Source organism: Theobroma cacao, chromosome 1 (genome assembly GCF_053813885.1).
Source record: "Theobroma cacao isolate CCN51 chromosome 1, ASM5381388v1, whole genome shotgun sequence".
Lineage (NCBI taxonomy): Eukaryota > Viridiplantae > Streptophyta > Magnoliopsida > Malvales > Malvaceae > Theobroma > Theobroma cacao.
In genome coordinates this window covers 15,792,557-15,815,000 of record NC_142639.1, presented here as the reverse complement: position 1 = coordinate 15,815,000, position 22,444 = coordinate 15,792,557, and the positions used below count along the sequence as shown (strand labels likewise).

The 22,444-nt window shown below is 35.3% G+C and overlaps 2 protein-coding genes across 2 annotated transcripts; both read right to left on the bottom strand.

Annotated features, from left to right (window-relative positions):
- Positions 1-11: 11 nt before the first annotated feature.
- Positions 12-6,882, bottom strand: CSLC6 (Cellulose-synthase-like C6). Its single transcript, XM_007049581.3, has 5 exons — positions 6,011-6,882; positions 5,140-5,448; positions 3,860-4,150; positions 3,663-3,776; positions 12-1,119 (listed from the first exon to the last, which is right to left on the bottom strand). Exons 1-5 carry the CDS (start codon positions 6,710-6,712, stop codon positions 484-486), a joined length of 2,052 nt encoding a protein of 683 aa, XP_007049643.1. The 5' UTR covers positions 6,713-6,882; the 3' UTR covers positions 12-483.
- Positions 6,883-18,876: 11,994 nt separating this feature from the next.
- On the bottom strand, positions 18,877-22,012 carry LOC18612675 (transcription factor bHLH62). The gene is made up of 8 exons (XM_018118687.2): positions 20,780-22,012; positions 20,440-20,679; positions 20,276-20,341; positions 20,084-20,152; positions 19,917-19,988; positions 19,574-19,798; positions 19,353-19,452; positions 18,877-19,279 (listed from the first exon to the last, which is right to left on the bottom strand). The coding sequence occupies exons 1-8, from the start codon at positions 21,707-21,709 to the stop codon at positions 19,242-19,244; spliced, it is 1,740 nt and encodes a 579-aa protein (XP_017974176.2). The 5' UTR covers positions 21,710-22,012; the 3' UTR covers positions 18,877-19,241.
- Between the last annotated feature and the right edge of the window lie 432 nt (positions 22,013-22,444).

Sequence of the window (22,444 nt, the reverse complement as noted above, 5' to 3'; positions counted from 1 at the left end):
AACAACATCAATTAAATCTCAAAACTGATTATACTGTAATCGTACTCGGTACACAAATCTGGCTGACAAAATTAAAGAATGACAGCAATGATGCTGGCCTCACTCACGTGTCAATGGCAAGCTAGTGTACAATGCATTACACAAAATAAATCTGCTGGATGGGAAATTCCATCCTCCCACCCTTTGTTTTGAAGCTTCTCTTTTCTATCTTCAAAACCTTTTGGTACAAGTTTATATTAACCAATGGCATGTTGCTTGGCAACCATAATGGTATGCTAGTCCATTAAGTATATAAATAGACCAGAAACATGTGCCATGCACAAATGAATCAACTGCTTCATTCCAGAACCATTAACAGCAAATCGCTTTTATGATCCGTGGAGGCTATTACGCACAAAGCTATTGATTAAAGGCTGTGTCAATGTGACCTGTATTTCAGGGAAACTCCTCCTGGGATGCAAACAACTCTTGAGCATCAGCAGCTCAACTCACCTGTTCTCCAATCAAATCAAGACCTACAACTAGGAAGCTAACTCCTTGAAATAATAGGAAGTAGAAGTGGATTCCTTGGGCCGACAACAAGCTTCTCACAGAGGCAGTTAACAAGATAAATGCAAGGGCAAGTTCTTTCCTGTACAGACGATTCCTCTTGGTTTTCACACTTTTCTTGGTTACTTCTAGTTTGCTAAGCTCTTCAAGGCCAGAATCTGAGGAGGACCTCAGTAGACTAGTAGCTTCAACTAATGTATCTGATTCCTTCTCATAGGCAACAAGATCAGCCTCTGATGATCTCCCCAACTTTTTCGTAACTATCCACTCATAAGAACTTCCAAAACGAAATAGCCCTGATATCATGGCATTGAACTTTGTCACCGACATGGTGTTTTCAAATAGAAGGTACGGGACTATGAACGGGAATGATCGCGGTGCTGGAAGGATATTCAAGACAGACATAATCCCAGGGACATAGCAAACAACCCAAGCTGGTAACTGAGCTTCTGGCAGGAACATTGTCAATGGTAGAATGATGCAGAACAGGGTGAACGAGTAAAAGGGCAGAATAAGCTTCCGTAGGAGAAAGAACAGAAATATCAAATTCGCTTTCTTGGCCATACTTACCTGGAATAAGGAAAGAAAATGAAATATAATGCAGCAAATTGAACTTCACACCTTTATATTCATAAAAAAAGATTACAGGCAAAATGTACTCTATAACTAAATGATGCCAGGAAACTTTTGCCATAAACCCAAACATATCAAAACAAATTTAATTAAAAGTTTTTCATTCTTGCCCTTGAGCATTTGACTTAATGGTAAGTGCATGTATTCCTCTGCTCAAAGAGTTAGGTTCAAATCTCTCTACCCTCAATAAAAGAAAAAATCATTCTTTATTTAACACATAAGTCTTGTTTAGACATGTTCAACCATTCAAATGTCTATCATAAGTAATAGGACTAGGCTGCAATAACCTCCTGGCAAACAAATAACTTGCTGCTGCTTAGTCTATTAATTCATAATTGATCACTGGTCTTGTTTCTATTTTTTAAAAAGAGTTGGGCAAAGCTTTAGACTGTTTGTCTTGTTTTCCCTTTTTCAAAGCAGTTCAACAACCCACATCTTGAGCAACCCCACAGGATTAACGCTTGGACTATTGGTTGATGTAGTGACAGATTAGTTGCCGATGTGGGTTTCTGTCTACCTTCATAGCCTTCTATTCATTTCTGAAAATTCCATTTTGACATTTGAAAGGAGGCATAATTTCTAAGTTAATTGAGTTGACCCTCCTCCATTTCCACTAAAGTTTTTGTCATTCAAGCACTGTTTGTGAAAGATTGAAGTTTGGTGACCACAACATCCACCAAGTTCCCCCATTAAATTCATTAAAATTTATGAAATAGTATGATAAATAAAGATGTGATGGTAAGGGCTAGCACAGTAACAAATGAAAGCAGTTCTCAACATCCCAGTCTTACTCATCTGGGATGAAGAGCCAACAAAACTAAGATAACGTTTGGTATGAAGGAAGTGAGAGCACATTCCCTACAATGTGCCAAATTAAATTACATTGCAGTGTTTGTTTTGCAACAGATTATTACAATGTAAGATTGCAATACAATCACATTATAATCAAGAGATATAATGTAATTGCAGTTCAAAACCAATGCAATCACATTATATTGCACTCTGCAATGTTCTTAAATACACTTTTACCCTTCAACTTTATTACCTTGTTAAAAATATTTTGTAACATTATAATTAAAATAAAAAGCATTAAAATAAAATATATAATATAAAAATAAAAAAATAAAATATAATATAATAAATTAAAATTTATAAAATATAGATAAAAAAATTAAAATAAAATATATAATATAAAAATTATATTAAAAAATAAAAATAAAATATATAAGCTTATAATAAAAAATAAAAATAAAATATATGACATTAAAAATATATTTAAGAGATGATATTATATAAAAATTAACAATAAAAAATATAAGTATATTAAATTTACATTTTAATAAATGGGAGTAATTTTGAAAATTAATATTACATTCTCAGTAAAATACTTGTAAATTAAACGCTGCAGTGTTATCTTTCTTACATTTTAATCATTATTTTGCTTGTATACCAAACGCTGTAATGTTATTTTCCCTATAATCACATTACTTGCAATCACATTATCTGTAATCACATTACATTGTAAAGTACCAAACGCCACCTAAGATAAAATCCTAATTAAGCTTTATCTCACAAAAGATATTTTGAAATTAATTTGTTTGCTGTTCCAGAATTCTTGTTTAGGTCGGAAGTTCATACCATTCTATACATAATGTTTCGATCAAAGATTTCAATTCTTCCACGTTTTAGCAGTAGCATATTGTTTGAACTAATTAAGGTTCAAAAAACATGGAAGAAAAAGGTGTTTCAACAACTCTACCACCCAATCAATTTTTTCCACTTTCAGTCCACATTATGTATTTGAATTGATTTTCCAACACTAATATCTAGATATCATTTGGAGAAGAACATGTAAATTGGCGGAAATAGGATAAAAGTATCAACGAAAGGATAGATTTAGTTTGTTAAAAACAAATAAAGAAAAGTAAACAGAAGAGTTTTTTAATAATTAAAAAGAAAAGGAATACTCATGCTGGTTTTGAAATATAGATTAAACCAATAAAAAAAAACCTTTGAAGAAAATGATTTGATCAATCAGTAAGATGTAGTAGGGCAGCTCTTCATAAAAACAAGACATAAGAAAATTTGAAACATTAAAGAGGATAGCAGTCGCCTCCCACATAATGATCAAGAATACAGCATTAAAACTCTTTCAGTGTGAAAGTGCGATATCATAGAAAATTATACATTTCTAAAGGGTAGAGAAAGTTTGAATGCTGATTTCAGAAGTGGAAAAAATTATCAGTGTGAAAAGCATCAAATAAATTGGTTAAGCCATAGGGGATTTTGCCTCAATATCTTCCTTTCTGATTGAACAAAATGATTGCATTGCCCATAGAAATGACAAAATTAATAAAAATTTTGAAAAATAACTGTTGTAAGAAAGTATGTTAGAGGGATACAATTTTCTTACGCCCGTATGGTTCAATTTTGATGAAAAACATGAATGTGTAATACAACAGTTGTAAGAAACTTCATACCTTTGAGCGAAGTATATCAACAAAGCACAAGCGGAACAACTGCATAGGACCTGAATGCCAGCGGTGCTGCTGTTTCTTGTATGCCTCATAGGACTCAGGAAGTTCACAAAGACACTGCAGACAGATAAAAGTTAGCTCACCTTTTCTTTCTCTCTCAAGTGGGGAAGGAAATTTGCATATTATAACATTTCACACACCTTAACATCATTCAGATATATAAACTTCCATCCACAAAGGTGAGCACGGACAGCAATGTCCATGTCCTCAACAGTTGTTCGTTCCAACCATCCACCACATTCCTCAAGGGCCTTAATTCTCCACACACCAGCGGTTCCATTGAAACCAAAGAAGTTGATAAACACACTATTGACCTGCTGTTCAACCTCAAAGTGAAATGATAAATTTATGTTCTGCAACCTTGTAAGTAAGTTCTCATCCTTGTTTACAAACGCCCACCTTGTTTGAACCAATGCTAGATCATCATTCCCCTAGGAAAAAGACAGGAAGACAGTTGCCAATCAGATAGAAAATGATAGGTAAATTAACAAATCAAAACAGAAAAATAGAAAGGAAACACATATTTTACAGAGAAACTCAACCTGTACCAAGAAAATAGGAAATGCCTAACTAGTTTTGGAGTTGGGGGGGGCAAGCATTGAACTTCCTTGTGTCTGAAATATTTTTTTGCTTTTGCAGAACTAGTTATGTGATAATTGATATATTACTATTACTGTGATAAGCATAGCATAGCAGCTGAACTGTTAGGCATTTAAAAAGCCAAATAATGTTACTAAAATGCAAATCGTAGACCATTCAATAATTAAACTCATCTATGTATATTTGTCACAAGAAGTGGTGCTCAATATGAAAAATTGAACCCTGGGGAAAAGTGAAAATGCAAGATTAGAACCCTGTTTGATCTCTAGTAGCGTCCATGTTGTTTTCTAAGTTAGGTTCCTTTCTGGTTTAATTCAAACAAAGAAACAATACATATACATGGATGACCATGGGTTAAAAATTTCATTGAAGATCCAAAATTCTGCGTCAAATGTCATTGAAAAAAATATTAATGCAAGGACTAGTCTGCTTGCAACAGAAATGCAATTATGTGCCAAAAAGGTTTATCTACATAACCAGATTGTAAACAAAGACCACATTAGCTACTGAGTAGGCACTGCTTACAACTGCAAACCACCAAACTGTTACAATGTTAACTTTCAATCACTATGGTGTTTCTGATCTTGAACCCATGCCAACTACTCGGCTCAACTAAGATTAATCCTAATCTACTTGGGGTTAGCTTTATCTTGGACCAATGAAAATGATTATAATAAAGGATCAACCTGCAAGCACACCAAAATTATGTTTCAAAGAGAAGACAAACGAAAACATGCTCATACACACATGCAGATACGAAAGCAAATTTACGTAATTAAAATGGAACGTTCTAGTTAAAAGATGTGAACTAAAAAGTAACCTTGAAATAAGGAACGGTTTTCTTCAAGAAATCTGGTACTGGTTGAAAATCAGCATCAAAAATTGCAACAAATTCATATTTTTTCACATAATCACAGCTCATTGCAGATTTCAGATTCCCCGCCTTGTAGCCAGTACGAATAAGACGGTGCCTATATAATATATGCACACCCCTTTGTTGCCATTTCTGTACTTCTGCCTTGATAAGGAGCTGAACATCCAAATCATCGGAGTCATCCAAAACCTGTACCAGCATTCTTTCCTTTGGCCAGTCCATAATACAAACTGCTGCAATAGATTGTTGGTAAACCTATGCAACACACAGCACAATTTTAGGAATTATATACCATGAACCTACAATAAAAGATCATTTATTTTTTAAGTTCCAACTTATTTTGGTCAATTTCCAAGTATATGGACAGAAAGGAAAGGCAAAAGTAATACGAATTTTCAGTAATTCAGTTAATTTGGAACTAAACAGGGCAATTGTTAGCAACTTTGCATTGCTCTAAACCCTAGGCAAATGTTGCTATGCTACCTATGCATGCTGCCCTGTACCTACTCATAAAACACTAACAAGGAAGACGAGAAGGATTGTAGCTATAATTACAACAATGAGTAACGCGAAATCTTAAAGCTTTTTTTTTTTTTTTTGGTTTGAACCCTAATCTAAAATATAGTATGTACTGACATTTAAACAAAGTCAAAAATTTAAGATTCAGCACTCAATCTTCCCTTATCTAAAGAACGCATCCGTAACTAAATCCAACAATGTTTAGTATATTTGAGCCTTAAATCTACTACGTGAACAATTAACTAAAAAAACCACATTCCATTTTTCGATAGGGATTGTGAAACCTACATCTGCTTACCTCCCTCTCATTGCACATAGGAATTTGTACTAACACCATTGGATAATCCTCTACATTTTCTCCTTCTACTCTCCCCACCGGATACTCCATCGTTGCCGTCGGTTTGACTCTCCTAAATTTGATCCAGAAACATCCTAACATCAACACCACACGATCCACCGACTGAATCAAGAACAGCACTATACACACATTCGCCAAGCTTTGCAGCGGCGGTGCCAAGTAATCGGCTCTGATTTCCAGCCACTTGGCGTAAACGAGCTCCACCGCCGCCTCCGCCGACACCACCGACGGCGGGCTGAAATGCCATCCCTTGAAATACGCGGCTAGCTCCACGCAAAGCAAAAGAACCACCAGAAACAGAAAGAACTTTATGATACGATAGAGCCTTGAAGCAGAGGAATCGGAGGGGGAATCGGCGGAGGAGATTCGACGGTTGGCGGTACGGAGGAGGAGAATGGAGGCGTTTGTGATCCACGCAAGGGAGTTAGCGAGTTGCTGGAATCTCAAGAGGCAAACCCAGGAAAGCTGGCGTGCGCTTCTGGCGCGATCTTTCTCCGCCGTACGATCAGGATTGGGACTGCAGATCTCGACGGTTAGAAATCCGTTATTAGGATTGTTACTATCATTCGTGAAAAGCTCGTGGTTCTTCTCCCTTTGCTTGTTCCACCATTCCTGAAACTCATAATTGGGCGCTCGAGACATAAATCACCCCCCCAAAAAGAAAAAAGAAAATGAAAAATGTGAATTTAATCAAATGTCGAGAAACAAAGAGATCTTTTCCGTGTTTCTTTTACTTTCTGTGTTTTTCTTTTTTGCGTTTTTGTGTTCCGACTTTGGAAGAGGAAGCGGAAGCTGAAGAGGGGGGGGGGGGGGGGGGGGGGGGGGAAAGCTAAATTTAGTTTGAAGGAAGTTTAGAAGCAGGCCATGTGCGGTTTTTGTATTACTAAATCCAGATTTCTGATCTACACGCGCTAATCACGGGGATGCTGCGCCGATTGTTAGAGGATGACGTGACGGGCGCGTGAGGTTCTTGGAGCGTCAGCTTGCTGCGGTTAATCTCCATTTCACCATGCATGATTGCAAAAAATCTTGAAAAATAAAAATAAAAATTTAACACTAAGGGGGTTGGAAGGATAGATAGATTCACATCTCTCCGTGTCTGTCCGCAGAATGCAGACGTTGTAATAAGTGTCCAGAGTGTAAGAGCACTGACACTTAAATTTTTTGTTTTTTTGTTTTTTTTTTTATAAAACAAGAAATAAATAAGTAAAGATAAATAACAAAAACATCAAATATCCTAAATTAATAATTTAATTATAATTATCACGATAAAAGATTGTGTGAGAGTTTAATATTTATAATAATAATAATAACAAGAAATGTAGAATTTGTGATGGAATTTATTACTGTAATAGGACAACGGTAAACGATACGTAATCGCAAGTGATATGATTGTTGTTGAGTGTACACCGTTTTGAGGGAGGCAAAGGGAAAGGGCGGTTGTGGGGTTTGAGTAGTAAACTGGGTTAAGCGGTGATTAGAGGTTTGCTTTGTTGAGGTTGTTGGAGCGGAGAGGTGATGGAAATTTGGAGCATGTTCTCTTGCCTGGCAAGTGGCCACCCATGCATGATCTTTGATAATGAAATGAAAATGAGTTTTTTGGCGTTTCCCTCTTTTTTCATTCTTTGACCATGGAAGATGCATCTTGTATGTTAGACGATACCGGTGATTCTCTTTTTGCACTAATTACTATTTATAAATACCCATTAACTAAGAAGAGACCTAGCTTTGTTGTAAAGTCAAATCTCAAAGATATGCTTTGGATGAAAATAGATGTACACAACCCTTTTTTCTCTTTCATGGGTCCTCCTATCCTATGCTGCATGGCCTCTTCTTAAGTTTCAACTTGAAAAACTTAACCTTAATTGATACAAGGAAAACAAGCTGTCTGCAACGCATTCGGCATAGAGCCATGCATCCGTGCGTATAAAAAGTTGTGATCAAAATCTAAAAGCTCTTCTTCGTCATTCAAACCATTGCTATTCTTTCCAATCGTACAATAATTAGTGTGTGTAAATGCAAGGGGAGTCCCCAAAATGTGGATAGTAGGCCATAGGTTGTCTATTTGGAGAAAAAGGAAGAGATGAAACTTTTCAAGTACTAGTGGTGATGACCTTTAAATCATAATGAGGGAAACTGTTTTGATAAATATTGTGAAAGACTGGCTAGTCGAATTACAAGTGCCTACTCTTGAGTCCAACCCTAAACCTAGCCATCCGAACGTGGATAGATGCAGCAAACTAGGAAGACAGACAGAGGCCCGTGCGGGTCAACAAGCCCTAGCTCCTTTATACCAAAATGGATTTAATTGGGAGTTGTTTTCTTTTTAATTAAGTTTTAAAATCATTTCTTTAATTACTCACAATTAATTCTTTTTAAATGCATTGCAATGGTAGTGTAGTCTGCTGCCTAGATTCACTTACTACTATGCTGCAATTTACTGTTGCTAGAAGAAAACAAAAACTCCGATGGAATTGATTATATTCAATGTCATTTTTCATTTTTGGTATTTGGTTTCTTTTTCGTTTCTCCGTTACATTTGACACCATCCAATCTTAGATTTGCTATTAAAAGCTCACTCCATTTGGCTTTGTTATTTTTTTAAAAATAATTATGAATATATAATAAAAAATATCAACAAAACAAAATTCTAATAATTTGTATGGAATAGAAGTATGTAAGAACGCTATTTGGTACATCACCTTTCGCTAATTATTGCAAGATTGAGGTGTTGAATGTAACAAGTATTATCAGTGACAGAATCAAGATTTTAGATTTGAAGAGGTAAAAATAAAAAATTAAATATTTGAAGGAGTGAAATTATAAATTTTTTTTTTAAAAAAGGTAAAATTTTAAAATTTTAAAATAAAACCAAAAAAAATATAAATTTTTTTATTTTTGGGGGGCCTACTAGCCCCCCTCCCTCCGCCTCTAAGTATTATGTTATGTGATTAAAAACTAGGAGAAGTGTAAGAGAATTTGCTTGATCTTTGCACATCAAATTTAGATACTTAATTTTGATTAACATATTATGTTTTTCTTATTAAAAAATTTATTGTCACGAGATCATGTGCTGCACAAAAAAGCAATGATTGAGTGGAACAAGTGTACAAAGAGCAATGGATAAGTAGAACAGCTTGATAATAGTGAAAGTAACCTAGGACAAGTGGTAGGGTTCACTACAAGTTAATTTCACACTTAAGATGTTTTGAAGAGTTGGTGGCTCATGAAATGAAGATAGTTGAGAGGTCTTCCTCTTAACTTTTTCTAAAATACAAGTGCTTCTCTCTTTTCCTCTCTTCTTAAGAATCATGTGACACGATGCTTATTGTCATTGAGCTCCCTTATGCCATTACACCTAAGTATATGTCCACTACCCCAATATACATAATGAGCTAATGTGTTGTTCCCATAATGAATGTGTTCTTCTCATGATGTCCGCTAGACATTTTTCTTGATAATTGCTTTTAAGTAACCACTTATACTTAGTATATTTAAGAGCCTTGATAATTCATGAAGAACATGAGAAACTCAATAGACTCCCTTTATAAGATACTTTCTCTCAAGCTCTCTCTAAGCTCTTCCCATTCAATTATATCCAGCTTACCTCTATGCCTTACTGCATTGCTACATTTTCCTAAATTTTATCTATCCACAACACTCAACACTTTAGGAATTGATTCAATTTTCCTCCCCTTCACCTTTAACACATCTTGTTTTATTTGTTGAAACACTTTCTCTCCTTCTATCGTAGAAGAACTTATTTACATTTTGGTAACTCCACTGAAGACGAATGGTTGCATGAAGTAAAAGCTCATTGAAAAATCATGAGCAACTAAAAGATATGGATAATTTCATTAACAACCAAGATCCACCTATTAAAAAAAAAAAAAAAACGAAGATCTACCTATTCCTACCTACATTGACAACCTTATGAAAATGTTCTAAGCTTTTCAAGAGAGGATACAAATGTTGGAAGGCAACAACAAGTGGGTGATGGAAATGATCTCCTAGCTTGTATCCTTTATCACTACAACCTCTCCAGCTCAACTTATGCAATGTAATAATAATGAAAACACAACCAACAAAACCAACAATGCGAGCAAGAATGGAGGAAATAGAGAAGGCAAAGTTGATGCAATAGTCGTCAAAAATGCCAATACAACCAATCTCTCTTTTGTTGGTAACTCTACTACAACAATTCTGTTAACCATTACTTGAGATTTCAGACAAAAGAAGAGCTTCAAATTTTGACTAGAAGAATAGGAGCATTAACTTTTAAGAGTTTGACCTTAAGTTACCTTATTATTCAACTAGTGTAATTGCTAAGCCATATCTTAAAAACCACAATAGTCTTAAGTTAAAATAGTCCAATGGCTAGATTAGGGATGCTCGAGAACATGTTATAAAGTTTGTAGAGACCCTTGGAGTAGGAGAATTGAACTATGCCTTGAATCTAAAGGAGTTCTCCAAGTCTCTTACTAAAAAAGCTTATACCTAGTATGTTAATCTCATTTTTGGTTTTATAGAATCTTGGAACCAAATGTACAAGATGTTCAAGAAAAAAATTTTTTTTACTAAAATTAAAGTTACTCTTATTAACTTGGGAAGAGAACATTAAAAGTCAAAGAAAGATTTCAAAGAGTACATCCAACATTTTAGAGAAAAAGTGCTAGACATACAAAATTCTCATGATGAGAATGAGTTGGTGAAAGGTGCATTTAGAAAAGCTTATCTCTTCCCACTTTTGCTACTTTAGTTGAAGTTGCACGAAGAATTAATAATACAATCCTTAGGCAAGGACAACTAGGAGTTTCAATAAGAGGAATACCCCTAACAGTAAATGCAATTTAAGGAAGAAGTTCAAAAAAAAAAAAAAAAGAAGAAACCCTTAACCTTACATATAGCCTAAGCAAGACAAGCTAAAAAGGTTTATTTTCCTCCATCATTCTCAATCCCACTAGATAGAATAAGGGAGCTTTTTCCACTAATGGTTGGGATGGACATGTGAACCTGCCTTACGTACTACAACCCTCAATAGCAAAAGAGATGTCAAACTTGAAATATTGTGATTATTATCGAATAGTTGGTCATTCACTTACTGAATGTAAAAACCCTTGTTTGATCGCTTATAAAAGGTAAATTTAAACTTTTTCGTCATATTTATCACCCTTAGATGAGTATGGTGATTTTTTTCCATACTAGGTTCATCACCTTTCACCAAGATAATTATGACCTAGCACCATTGCAAGATTGTGGTGTCGAATGTAATAAGTATTGTGTCATGTGATTAAAAATAGGAGAAGTGTTGGAGAATTTGCTTTTGCATATAGAAAACATGTATGAAAAATCAAAAGAGCTAAGGGAGAACTGACTAAAGAAAAAACTGACGGTTGCCAATGGCTAGAAATGATATTTATTGGTCAACGATCCATGTCTTTTATTCATATCACCTGACTATTTAGAAAAGACCTCTGCTTCCCTTTAGAAGACTATATGACATTACAAAAACAAAATGATGATAATTTAAAAGGATTTGCATTATTGTGTGTGCAAAAAGTATTTGGATTCTTTCAATTTTTTTCTCGAGGTGTGCAAGTAATACATACAGTTTCTAAACATGAAAAATTTTAGGAAAAATATATTAAAGAAAAATATAGGAATTTGAGAATGAAGGTAGAAAAAATACAATATAAAGGAAAAAAATGGAGGAAAATGTTAAAAAAAAAACTCTACAGTTAAAGCCATATATCAGCCAGGATAGATGAACGAAGATTAAAGGCGAAGAAGGCTGAATGAAGATCAAAAGCTGAGAACTACTTAAAGTCTAATTGAAAGGCATAGCAAAATAGTAAAGAAAAAGGTCCCGTGCTATCCATATGGTGTGCCAATAAAAAAAAGAGTATAGCAACATGTGTATATTTATTTTTAATCAGTAACTTTTCTGATTTACTTTTTACTAGCTGTAAATACTGGTTAGTTAGGAATTAACTAACATGAATCTACTTTTTCTTTTTGTTTAGTTAGTTGGGAACAAAGTATAAATACTCTTACTTGTATTTATTATTCTCTTAATGAAAGATACTAGAAAATTTCCAAGAATGGCTTGTTTACTCTCAAATTTTCCCCAAATTCTCACATGTTATTAAAGCTAGAACTAGGGTTCCTGGTATTATTTTTCTTTAGTTTTTCCTTCTATTTATGTTGAAGATTCACTACTATACAGTATTTCTTAGTTATGTTGATTAAACTTCTTGTTTGGCACTGTTTCTTGTTAATATCTATTGAATCTTGCATCTTTTTTGTGAGTTTCTTAGATTTTTTTGTGGTTAATAATGGAAAACACATCAGTTTAGAAAGTTTCTACAACATCTGTTGGGGATTCATAGTCACCTTATTTTCTACATCACATTAACCATCATTGATCAGCTGTGATAAATCCTAAACTCACTTCTTATGTAGCTTGGAGTAAGTCTTTTGTGCTAGTTTTATCAATTAGAAATAAGGTTGGATTCATAGATGGAACCATACCTAAACCAGCTAGTATAGATCTTTTATTTGGACCATGGATTCAATGTAATAACTTGATTTTGGCTTGGCTTTTGGAATCCATTACACCTCTTATTGCATTTGGTGTTTTCTACATGGATTCTGTAACTGATGTTCGGAGCACTTCGAAGCAAAATTTCTACATGGACTATTAATGAAATCAAATTTAGATTGGAAAATTTTTGCCTATTGTGATAGCGATTGGGTTGGATGCCCTGATACATGCAAATCAGTGACAAGTTAAAGCATTTTTCTTGGCAATTCCTTGGTTAGCTGGAAATCCAAGAAGCAGTCAGTAGTAGCTCGTAGCTTTACTGAGACTGAATATAGATCAATGGCATCAACATGCTATGAAGTGATTTGATTAAAGAGTCTCTTGATAGATTTTTGGGTGAATCAAGACACAGCAGTAAGACTCTACTGCGATGATCAATCAATAATTTAAATTTGTAGGAATTCAATTTTTCATGAGCGTACAAAGAACATTCAAATAGATTATCACTTTACACGAGAGAATGTGCTTGTAAAGGCTATTGAACCTGTTTATATTTCTACAGAAAAACAAGTTGTAGATTTGTTTATTAAGGTTTTACGGCCAAAGCAGTTGTATAAGTTACTTGGCAAGATGGACATTCATAATATACTCGTGCATCTTGAGGGGGAGTATTAGCCAAGATAGATGAATGAAGATTAAAGGTAAAAGAAGGCAAAATGAAGATCAAAGACAGAGAACTGCTTGAAGTATGGATTAAAAGGAATAGCAGAGTGGTAAAGAAAAAGGTCACGTGTTGTCCATATGATCTGTGTATAAAAGAAGAGAGTATAGCACTACATGTATATTTATTTTTAATCAATTACTTTTATGATTTGTTTTTGACTAAATTGTAAATATTAATTAATTAAGAATTAACCAACTTGAAACTACTATTTCTTTTTATGTAGTTAGCTGGAAACAGAGTATAAAAACTCTTGCATTCATTTTTCTATAACAAAAAATTTTCAGGAATGGCTTGTTTTCTCTTAGATTTTCCCTAAATTCTCACAAATGAAACACAAAAAGCAGCCCACCGAGTCAAATTCTACAGCTTGAATGATATTGACATATCAGTTTAAGAAGTTAAAAGAAAAAACCAAAATCTGAGTTTCCAAAGTCCTGCAATATACCCATTTTGTTATGATAGCTACTAAAATCAGCTATTCAACCAGCGAAGCAAGCAGCTACCCATTATCGTCCAAGACCACCGCCATCGTCTCCCTCTCCGTCTTGTCTACTCTCCACTGTTGGGTCTCCCCGACCCAATTTCACTGGGTCATTTTATGGCAAAGTAGCAGCCCCACGAATTTTCGCTTTCATGTTGGAGCTATTAATAGTTGGCAATTGGTAGGCAAATTTAGACAAGAGAGCATTTTAATTTGATGGTTTTAACATAATCATATATATAAATATTTTCCATCAAAATTAACCACAAATCCAGCTTTGAAATTCTACTCCCTCTTCCTGGGCTCAGAAACCAATCTCTTTTGTATGTGCTCATATATTTTCTGTAGTTGGGCCCAGGGTGCAAATGCGGGGTATGTGGCCTGGATATAGTGGGTCGTAGTTTCCAACGAGTTTGTTGCTTGCTCTTCAGATTTATTATCCTGCTTTGAATGACAGTGTTACAATTTCAATCATTAAATAAATATTTCATACAATTAGACCTCTCACACCTTATTGAGGAAGGCTAAAAATGGTATTTGACCTATTAATATGGTACAGCAAAAACATGACTTGAACCTCAAGGCCGAAGCTCTATTACTAGGAAAAATGGAGTGTAGTGCTTGTTCAAAAAAGCTCCTAATCCATGCTTGCGGACCAGCCGAGGTTCCTACTCTTACATAAAAATTAAGGAGGCCTTCTGGGCTTTGTCAATAGTTTCAGTTACTCTCCAAAAACCAGAAGCCTTCTGGCCGGTGGCACCCTTGCTAGGTAGTTAGCTGAGCCCAATTTATGAACCAATTGCATGATTTAACAGATGCGCACAACAGCTAGCCTTGTCAAAAATTTCTGCACTTTTATATCAAGATGAGCCACTTTTACTTTTGTCTAATCCACCGGAAAGTTCTTCCCAAAAGTTCAAAACAGATGATCAAAAGAGTAGAAGTTTGAGTCATTTTGGAAAAAATGAAAAGAAAAAACCGTCTTTGGACTTACTTTATATCAAGAAAGATTGAAAAAAAGGGAAAAAGAAAGCGGGGATAGAAGAAAGAGGGGCATATCCCCAGTGACCATTTCTTCCGTCCATGCTTCTCGCATGCAATGACCAAAGCGGTGAAATCTTGACTTTTTCTTTTCCGCTCGCTAGCTCCTAGAATTAATCCCAGTCGAAAGAAAGATTTTTCAAAGTAATACGCTAATTGGCTTTACTGTTACTGTGTCTAACTCTCTGCATATCATATCCCAGACAGCTTGTGTCTCCTGCATACGTTGCTTCATGCTTGTTTCACAAGTAAAAAGTCTGGGGCCAGGCCAGGGGGACATGCATGGAACAGCAAAAATTAAGCACATATTTGAATGACATTATTGCAGGAGAAATTTCAGTCAAAAGTTATAAGATATTTGATTAAAGGTAAAGGTCAACGCAAACATTGCCACGTTTTTATAGTTAACTTAGATCAAAATCAACATAAAGTCATGAAAAGCATGAAGGAGATAATTGCAACAAGATCTGGGGTTGCTAAGAATGGCATTAACATGCATGTAGGCAGCTTAAAAGGTTAATTGAGGGGATGTAATTTCAAACTAGGTTTCTAAGTTGTAGGTTCATTGGACATCCTCCAAACTAGGTTACCTACATGCTTATAATGTAAAGTTCCTTCTTTCTTTTCTTTTTTTTTTTTTTTTTTGGATTGATTGTTAAAAGTTTTTAATTAATAATAAAAGAAATTAATCATTTCTCGTCTATAAACATGAAGAGCACATTTTCTTTTGTCAAATTTACAAAAAAAAGTTTTCAAATATGAATTACGGAATTGTCTCTTGTTACAGAATAACTGAGAATTTGATTTAAACTATAAAATGTAGCACACAAAAATATAAAATTTTATATTGACATAGCACTCAAATTTAATCTTTTCGGTGCCTACTTGGTCCTAATAAGATTCTCTTTTATTTTTATGATGATTATGATGTAAATTGAGGCTGAATTGTCCCAAACATTCCCTTCTGGGCCTTTTAAGATGAATGGTTAAACCCGTGATAAAAACAAAAGCTCACTCCATCAGATATGTTTGAAAAAAAAAGCCTAATTTTGCTTTAGCATGTGTCTGGACATTTGACTTTAAACAGTTTATATTTGTCCTCTTTGATTCAGTTCATGTTTTATTTAATAAGATGATTCAAATTTAAATCACTATTCGAATTCAAATCCTCATCATATTTTACAGTTTTATTGGCTGGGTCAAAAAAACAATATATATATTTTTGTTGTTGTCTATTTAGTCTATATTTTATACAAATTTACTATATACACAAAATTTGAAGATGTGCAAGCTGTAAAAAGGACAAGCAAACAAGGCCAAAAAGATTTCCACCAATCTACAAGTAATTAAGGCAGAAAGAAAGTGAAGTGCGAATTAATGATGGCGACACAAATACTACAAACTTTCCCACAAAAAAAAAAAGGGAAAAGGGGGGAGCTTTTGATGGGAAGAAGCTTTGAAATGCAGAAAAACAAAAACACGCTTACAGTTGGAGAGCATGAAATAGTGCAATGGTAGGTGAAACAAATGATGGGTTGTTTCTTCTTCACACCCCTGTTTTTTCCTCCCCAACAAAAAACACCAACCAAAGTTAAAATTAGAGCCCCAAAAGGGGTTCCAAAGGGTGAAAAGCAAAGGAGAGGGTGATAGAATAGTGACAGCTTTGTTAATGGGACACCTACCCTAATCATCCCATATATAATATATATTATGCCCTACAACAGCAACCGATTGGGTTCCTAACAAAGTATCTCACTTCCAAGTTCCCACTCCTAAAACATTCTTTATTGCTGTTGTGGAGACTCGGATGGCTTTTCTTTTCAGTTTTTTTTTTTGGGGGAGGGGGGGTGGGTGGTCGTGTTCTGCCCTGCACATGGATTTCAGGATTTGATTAAGACTACTTACCAAGAAATTCCCTATCAAAAACTTAGATCAATAGAGGCATAATGCTATACGCATTAGAGGGGGGATCTATGAAATCAATAGCAGCAAGCACTGATGACAAAAAACAAAGACAATAGTGGTAGCATCTACGAGATAACAATGCAAAACACTCCTGAAACATCTCTCTCGTCTCTCTCTTTGTTTTTGCGTTTCCTTTAACCTGGAAAATGCTGATGTGACCATATCCACACCTCTTGATATAAGTTTTCTTGGAAAAATTGTTGCCCTTGTTTTGTTTTAATTTGCTTGTTAACTTTTCAACACTTAATGACTAAACATTAAACTAGTCTAATGTTATGGAAGGAAGAGTAAAGAAATGCAACGGTATTGTATTCTTTTGCGTTTGCATTTATTCATATAGTTGCATTTACTTCATTGTTGGTTATTAGTTCTAAACAATCACTACCCTCTTAATTATCCTTTATCTTAGGCAATTAGGGGGGGCTAAAGTCTTGGATAAGAGGGAGCTTATGGATCAAATTCGGGCTGAAGGGATAGAAACAATTGTTACTATCATCTCTTATGTCACTTTCATTTTTACTTTTCAATGAAAATGTTGAAGTAGCATCGGAACATCCAATACACTTTTCTATGGAACATCCAATCTTTGGAAAACGAGCTTATCTATCTCTTTAATTGTAATGGATGTAAATGGACCCATTTTTATTGCTGTTCCAAGTCATTCACACAGTTTTAACTTTTTTTCTTTCTTCTCAATAAATAACATTGACTAGTGATAGCTACACTCAAATTTTCTTCCTTTTTGTTTTCCTTGGAAATTATAAGATGAAAGAGAGAAGAAGCAATGCGGCCCTCGATCGATTTTATTTTTGCATTAGAAAGTTCCTTTCTTAAAGAAAAAGGGTCACTTTGCAAGGTTCATGAAAGGTCACACCATAGAAAATTGAAAGAAATGACACTTAAGCTTTTGAAAAGAACTCAAGTTTTGGGGTTACCAGCTAAGCTTATCATGTAGCAGCCCCTGTCGAGGTTCTGTACTTACGTTTTCCTGACATTTCAACAGTAATCTAGCGGAAACCTTTTAGCAGAATCAATCCAGAATGATGAATCAAAGAACATTGAAGAAACACAATAAAAACAACCAAATTAAATAAGAAAAGAGATTAAGGACTAACAAAATTCAATGCCTAGACACGTCGCAAGATGATTGGTTTTTTTAAGCTTTCTAGCGACAAGACTGTCACATGAACCTCTCTATTGCTATTTTATTTTACAACGCAAAACACCACATTCAAAGCATCTTTCCAGTAAATAAACAACGCCTAATCTGCAGACCAATAATAGACCCTTGAATAAAATAATTACAACCCATAAATCTTTTGTTGAGCCCCAGAAACTGGATTTTTTTTTTTTACCAGCAACCTCAAATAAATTTGAAAAAAATCACTACCCATTTTTATATTTTTTCTTACGAGCATCTTTCCATACCTGAACTCCACTACAATAATAACTTTTTTTTTTTCTTCTGATTAAAAAAAATGATTTTGAAAGTAGGTGTGATTATAAAGCTCAATGATTCATTGGGTCTAGTCAGAATCTCACCATTGCCAACCTGGGATTCTTTTGATGCAGATAAATAGTATTAATTAAAAGGAAAAAGTATAATTAAAGGGGGTGGTTATAACTTCTAATCTTTTGTTTGTCCTTGAATGAATGAAATGATTTTGGTTTCTGCCACAGTGAAAAAAGGAAAAAGAAAAAAGTGAACAGAAGCTTCTGTTTTTGGTTAATCTATGAAAATTACAGGAGCCCTCCCCTGGACATTGCCAAGAATCATGGGGTTGACCCCAGCTCAAGATCATCAATGTCTTAATCGCTCTAATTAGACTTTTGAAAGAGCAGAAAGGTGCCCCTGCCCCAACAAATACAGCTGGTTAACACTCAAAAGGATCAAATCCACCAGATTACGCGATCTAACAAGGCTCAAAATTGATGTGACCCCATACAAAAGTTTCAAGAGAATTCGGGAAATCTTGTTGAATTGAGATGGCGTTTCAAATTAATAAAGTAGAATGTCCAATAGTGTAGAAAATAAAAGCTGCTCAGACAAGTGAAAAGTGAAAACTATTTCCATCTAATTAGCATTAATTAATATATATATATATATATATCTTACAAATGTTGGTGCTTTTGCTATTAAGATTTTTGCACCAGGAAGGAGTACACAAATTTTACAGTGGATAATTTTGATAGGAAAGCTCCATAAAAAGAATTAGAAGAAGACAAAATCATCGACAAAACCCAAAAGTAAGATAAAAATATTAGGGTGAAAAAGGAAAAGAATCCTCCTCTTTAAAACCTAAGCAGAATTGGCTAGTACTAGTAGTTCATGCACTGGTCCATATTAAATTCCTTGTATATACAGCAGCCGTTCTCTCCTTTTGACCTTTAAGAATTCAGGACCAAAGAATGGTTATCAGAGCTCAACTTTCATGTGGGATACTTGATTTGACCCTGCATTACAAGAATAATCATAATTAATTACAGCCTGGATTAATAACTCTATCAGGGAGTATAACTTTCTTACCCTGCAAGTTTTCTGACTGTATTGCCATTTCCTGGCTCGGATTCTGGCCATACCCCATCTGAACTACGGTTTGCAGGTCACCCTCACAGAATGTTGGGTACTGAACATAATTTAGACAGGCAAGTTGCAGATGTTTAGATCCGTGAAATGGAAAGAAAAGGATGGAAAAAATCATTGGGCTCACATTTTTCTTTTGAGGGAAACTATGAAAATGAAATTACCTGAGGGACAATTTGAGCAAATTGGTTAATTGGAGGTAAATGCGTGTTAAGGTTGGGGCATATTGCAGTATCTAATGGGTCCACTGAGCATTGGGTCATTGTCCCACTGGAAAGATTGCTATGAAGTGCTGGGTTTTGCTGGGGCTGGTGCCCAAAAAAGGCTGATGCCGAGGAGGAATCTATTGGGAATATTGGATGTGGCAAAGTAGTGTTTGATTGAAATATCTGCAAAAGAACAAAAAACAACAAACAAAACAGGTAATCCCAATTCGAAGAATTGAAACATTACTCTCCAGAGAAAAGAAAATAAATAAACTGTTGGCAAAAGAGCTTAGACCCTTACATCCTTTGACATTAAACTATCCACGTTAAAATCCAGCCTGGTATTCACTGAAGCTAGCTTCATTGAGAGGAACTGCCAATAAAAAAAGAAATATCGTAACCATTAGTCAAGAAAACTTCTACCCCAAGAAATTGATCACACACGTTCATCAATAACAGGTAATCTACCTCAACTTGTCGCTGCAATGATTGAACGTAGTTTATAATTTCATCCAGCATAAGGGCTTTTCCAGTGACCTACAATTTTAAATCCAAGACCATTATATTTTAAGAATTTCAGCAATAATTTTTACCTAAACCAACCGCTCCTTTAATTGATTTATTTTTTATAATTTCCCAAATTTAGAACAAACTCCAGACCTTGTTGCAGCCGGGAACAAGATTTTGCAGAAGCTTCATTCTCTCACTGATTTTCTCTCTACGGACCTGATAAAGGTGACAGATATAGCCAATGTTAATGCAAGAACGCCAGCAGGTCATGCTTGAATGTTTTGAGTTTGAGAAAAGTGAATTATAATTCTCACTCTTTCAGCTAAACTATGGCTGTCAGTGGCTTGACCCCTTCTTGCTCTAACATGAATATAATCCTTTGGAGGTTCAGGAGGCTTTGTGTTATTATTATTTGTCTTGTTCTGTTTCTCATCCCCTGCATTTCCATTGCTTCCTTTTGCTTCTTCCTCTGCTTTAACAGAGCCATTTTCATTTCCATTGCTTTCTGTAGACTTGCACCGCTTCTCGTTTGATTCTTCGTTTGGATCATGCACCTGGAAATGGATAATTACTGACTGTTAAAAGAAAAATTCTCTATAAAATCTACGGCTGGAATTTTGAAAGTTCAAAGTCACAACTCTTTCAACTCTATACCTTTGCAGCATTTGCTGATGGGGATGCAAAAGTTTCCTTTGTTTTTGCTTTGGGAACCGCCTTTCTTTTCCTTGAAGTCAAATCTTTTGAAGCTTTCAAACCAGGATCACCATTGGGATTCTGTTCGGAAACGGTTGATTCCTCTTGAGAATTGGCTAATTCTGATCGGTCCTGCAGTGGAGAATTCTTGTTGGCCCCTTGAACACCACCAACTTGAGATCCCATTGCCTTTAGAGAAGGACTACTTGAAACACGCGGTAGCTTGGTATCTGCTCTCAATGGATTAGATCTGTAAGCCGCAATTTCATTGTTGTTGTTGAGTCCGAACTGACTCGTCCGACCATTGAAACTCTTGCTTCCAAAACAGGAGAATTTAGCTGCCCTCTCTGCAAATCCAGGATCAGCTGAGAATTCTGCCACACTGGAATTCAATCCCATTGATTTTTCCAAACTGGGAAGCTTCTCTTTAACCAAACTATCCATCATTGGCAAGTTTAGTTTAGGAGGAGAATTCAATGGGGTGCTATAACCGGAGGTGTTGGTACTATTGGGTCCATTGAGGTAAGAAGCCAACAATGGCTGTGAATGTGGGGAGATCTCACCAGAGTTACCAATGCTCCCCAATTTGCCTATCAATTCCCTGATCATGAAGCTCTCATTGGAGATATTGGAATTTGACGCTGCTGGGGAAGACACCATTGAACTCAGGGCTGAGTCAAACTGTAGGCCGTAATCTGTTGACTTTTCCCAGTGGGGATTCAGGAAACAATCTTGAGACTGATCAGGGGAACAATTCATCTCTGTCACCTGAATTTCCATGGCTGAAGATAGGGACTGCCAAGCTGGCATTGGCGACGATAAAGAGGGTCCAAAGTGCAATGGCCGTGCGGGTGGTGGGATTCCTGCATTAAGGAAAAACTGGTTCTCCATTGAAGAAAGTCAGTTCAATGTGAAAATCCAGATCAAGAACTAACAGCTTAATAAAAAGTCCCAGTTTGATATTTAACTTTGGATGCCTTATATTTCTTTCAACCAAAAGAGAAGAGTTGAAATTTGAGTGGAAATGAATGAATTGTGGGATCAAAATGATTGCATTTGTGTAGAAGAGAGGTTAGCGAAAGAAGGCGGGTAGAGGAAAAGGAAGGGGAGAAGATATGTTGGGTGAAGAAATGCTAAGCGCTATGGCAAAGCAAGAGAGAGAGAGAGAGAGAGGGGGAAAGGGGAAGGTTTGGGTTGGGCTGCAATGGAGTTATATAGATGTAAAAGAAAAGTTATTGTTTGACCTTTTTAATCTTTAATTATTTCGCTTTTCTTTATGCAATAAGTATGTATTTTTCTTTTCTTTTTATAATGATGTGTGTTAGTACTGGTAATATTAAGCAATTCTTTTCTTGTTCTTTCCCCCGTAAAAGGCGGAGAAGGGGGGGTGTTGCCGGGCCTTGAACGTCAAAGCACCAAAATGTCCTTCCCTCTCTTGAAATTCTCAAGTCTCTCGAACCAATGATTTATGAATCCTCTTGAAAGTCCTCCACGGTTTTTTCACTTAAGAAAGCTGGCCAGAAGCCAGATATGTAGCTAGGGTTGGGATTCATTTCTACTAATACAATTGGGTTCCATTTTTCTCAAAAAAAAAAAAAAATACAAATAAAATTTATGGAGATAACA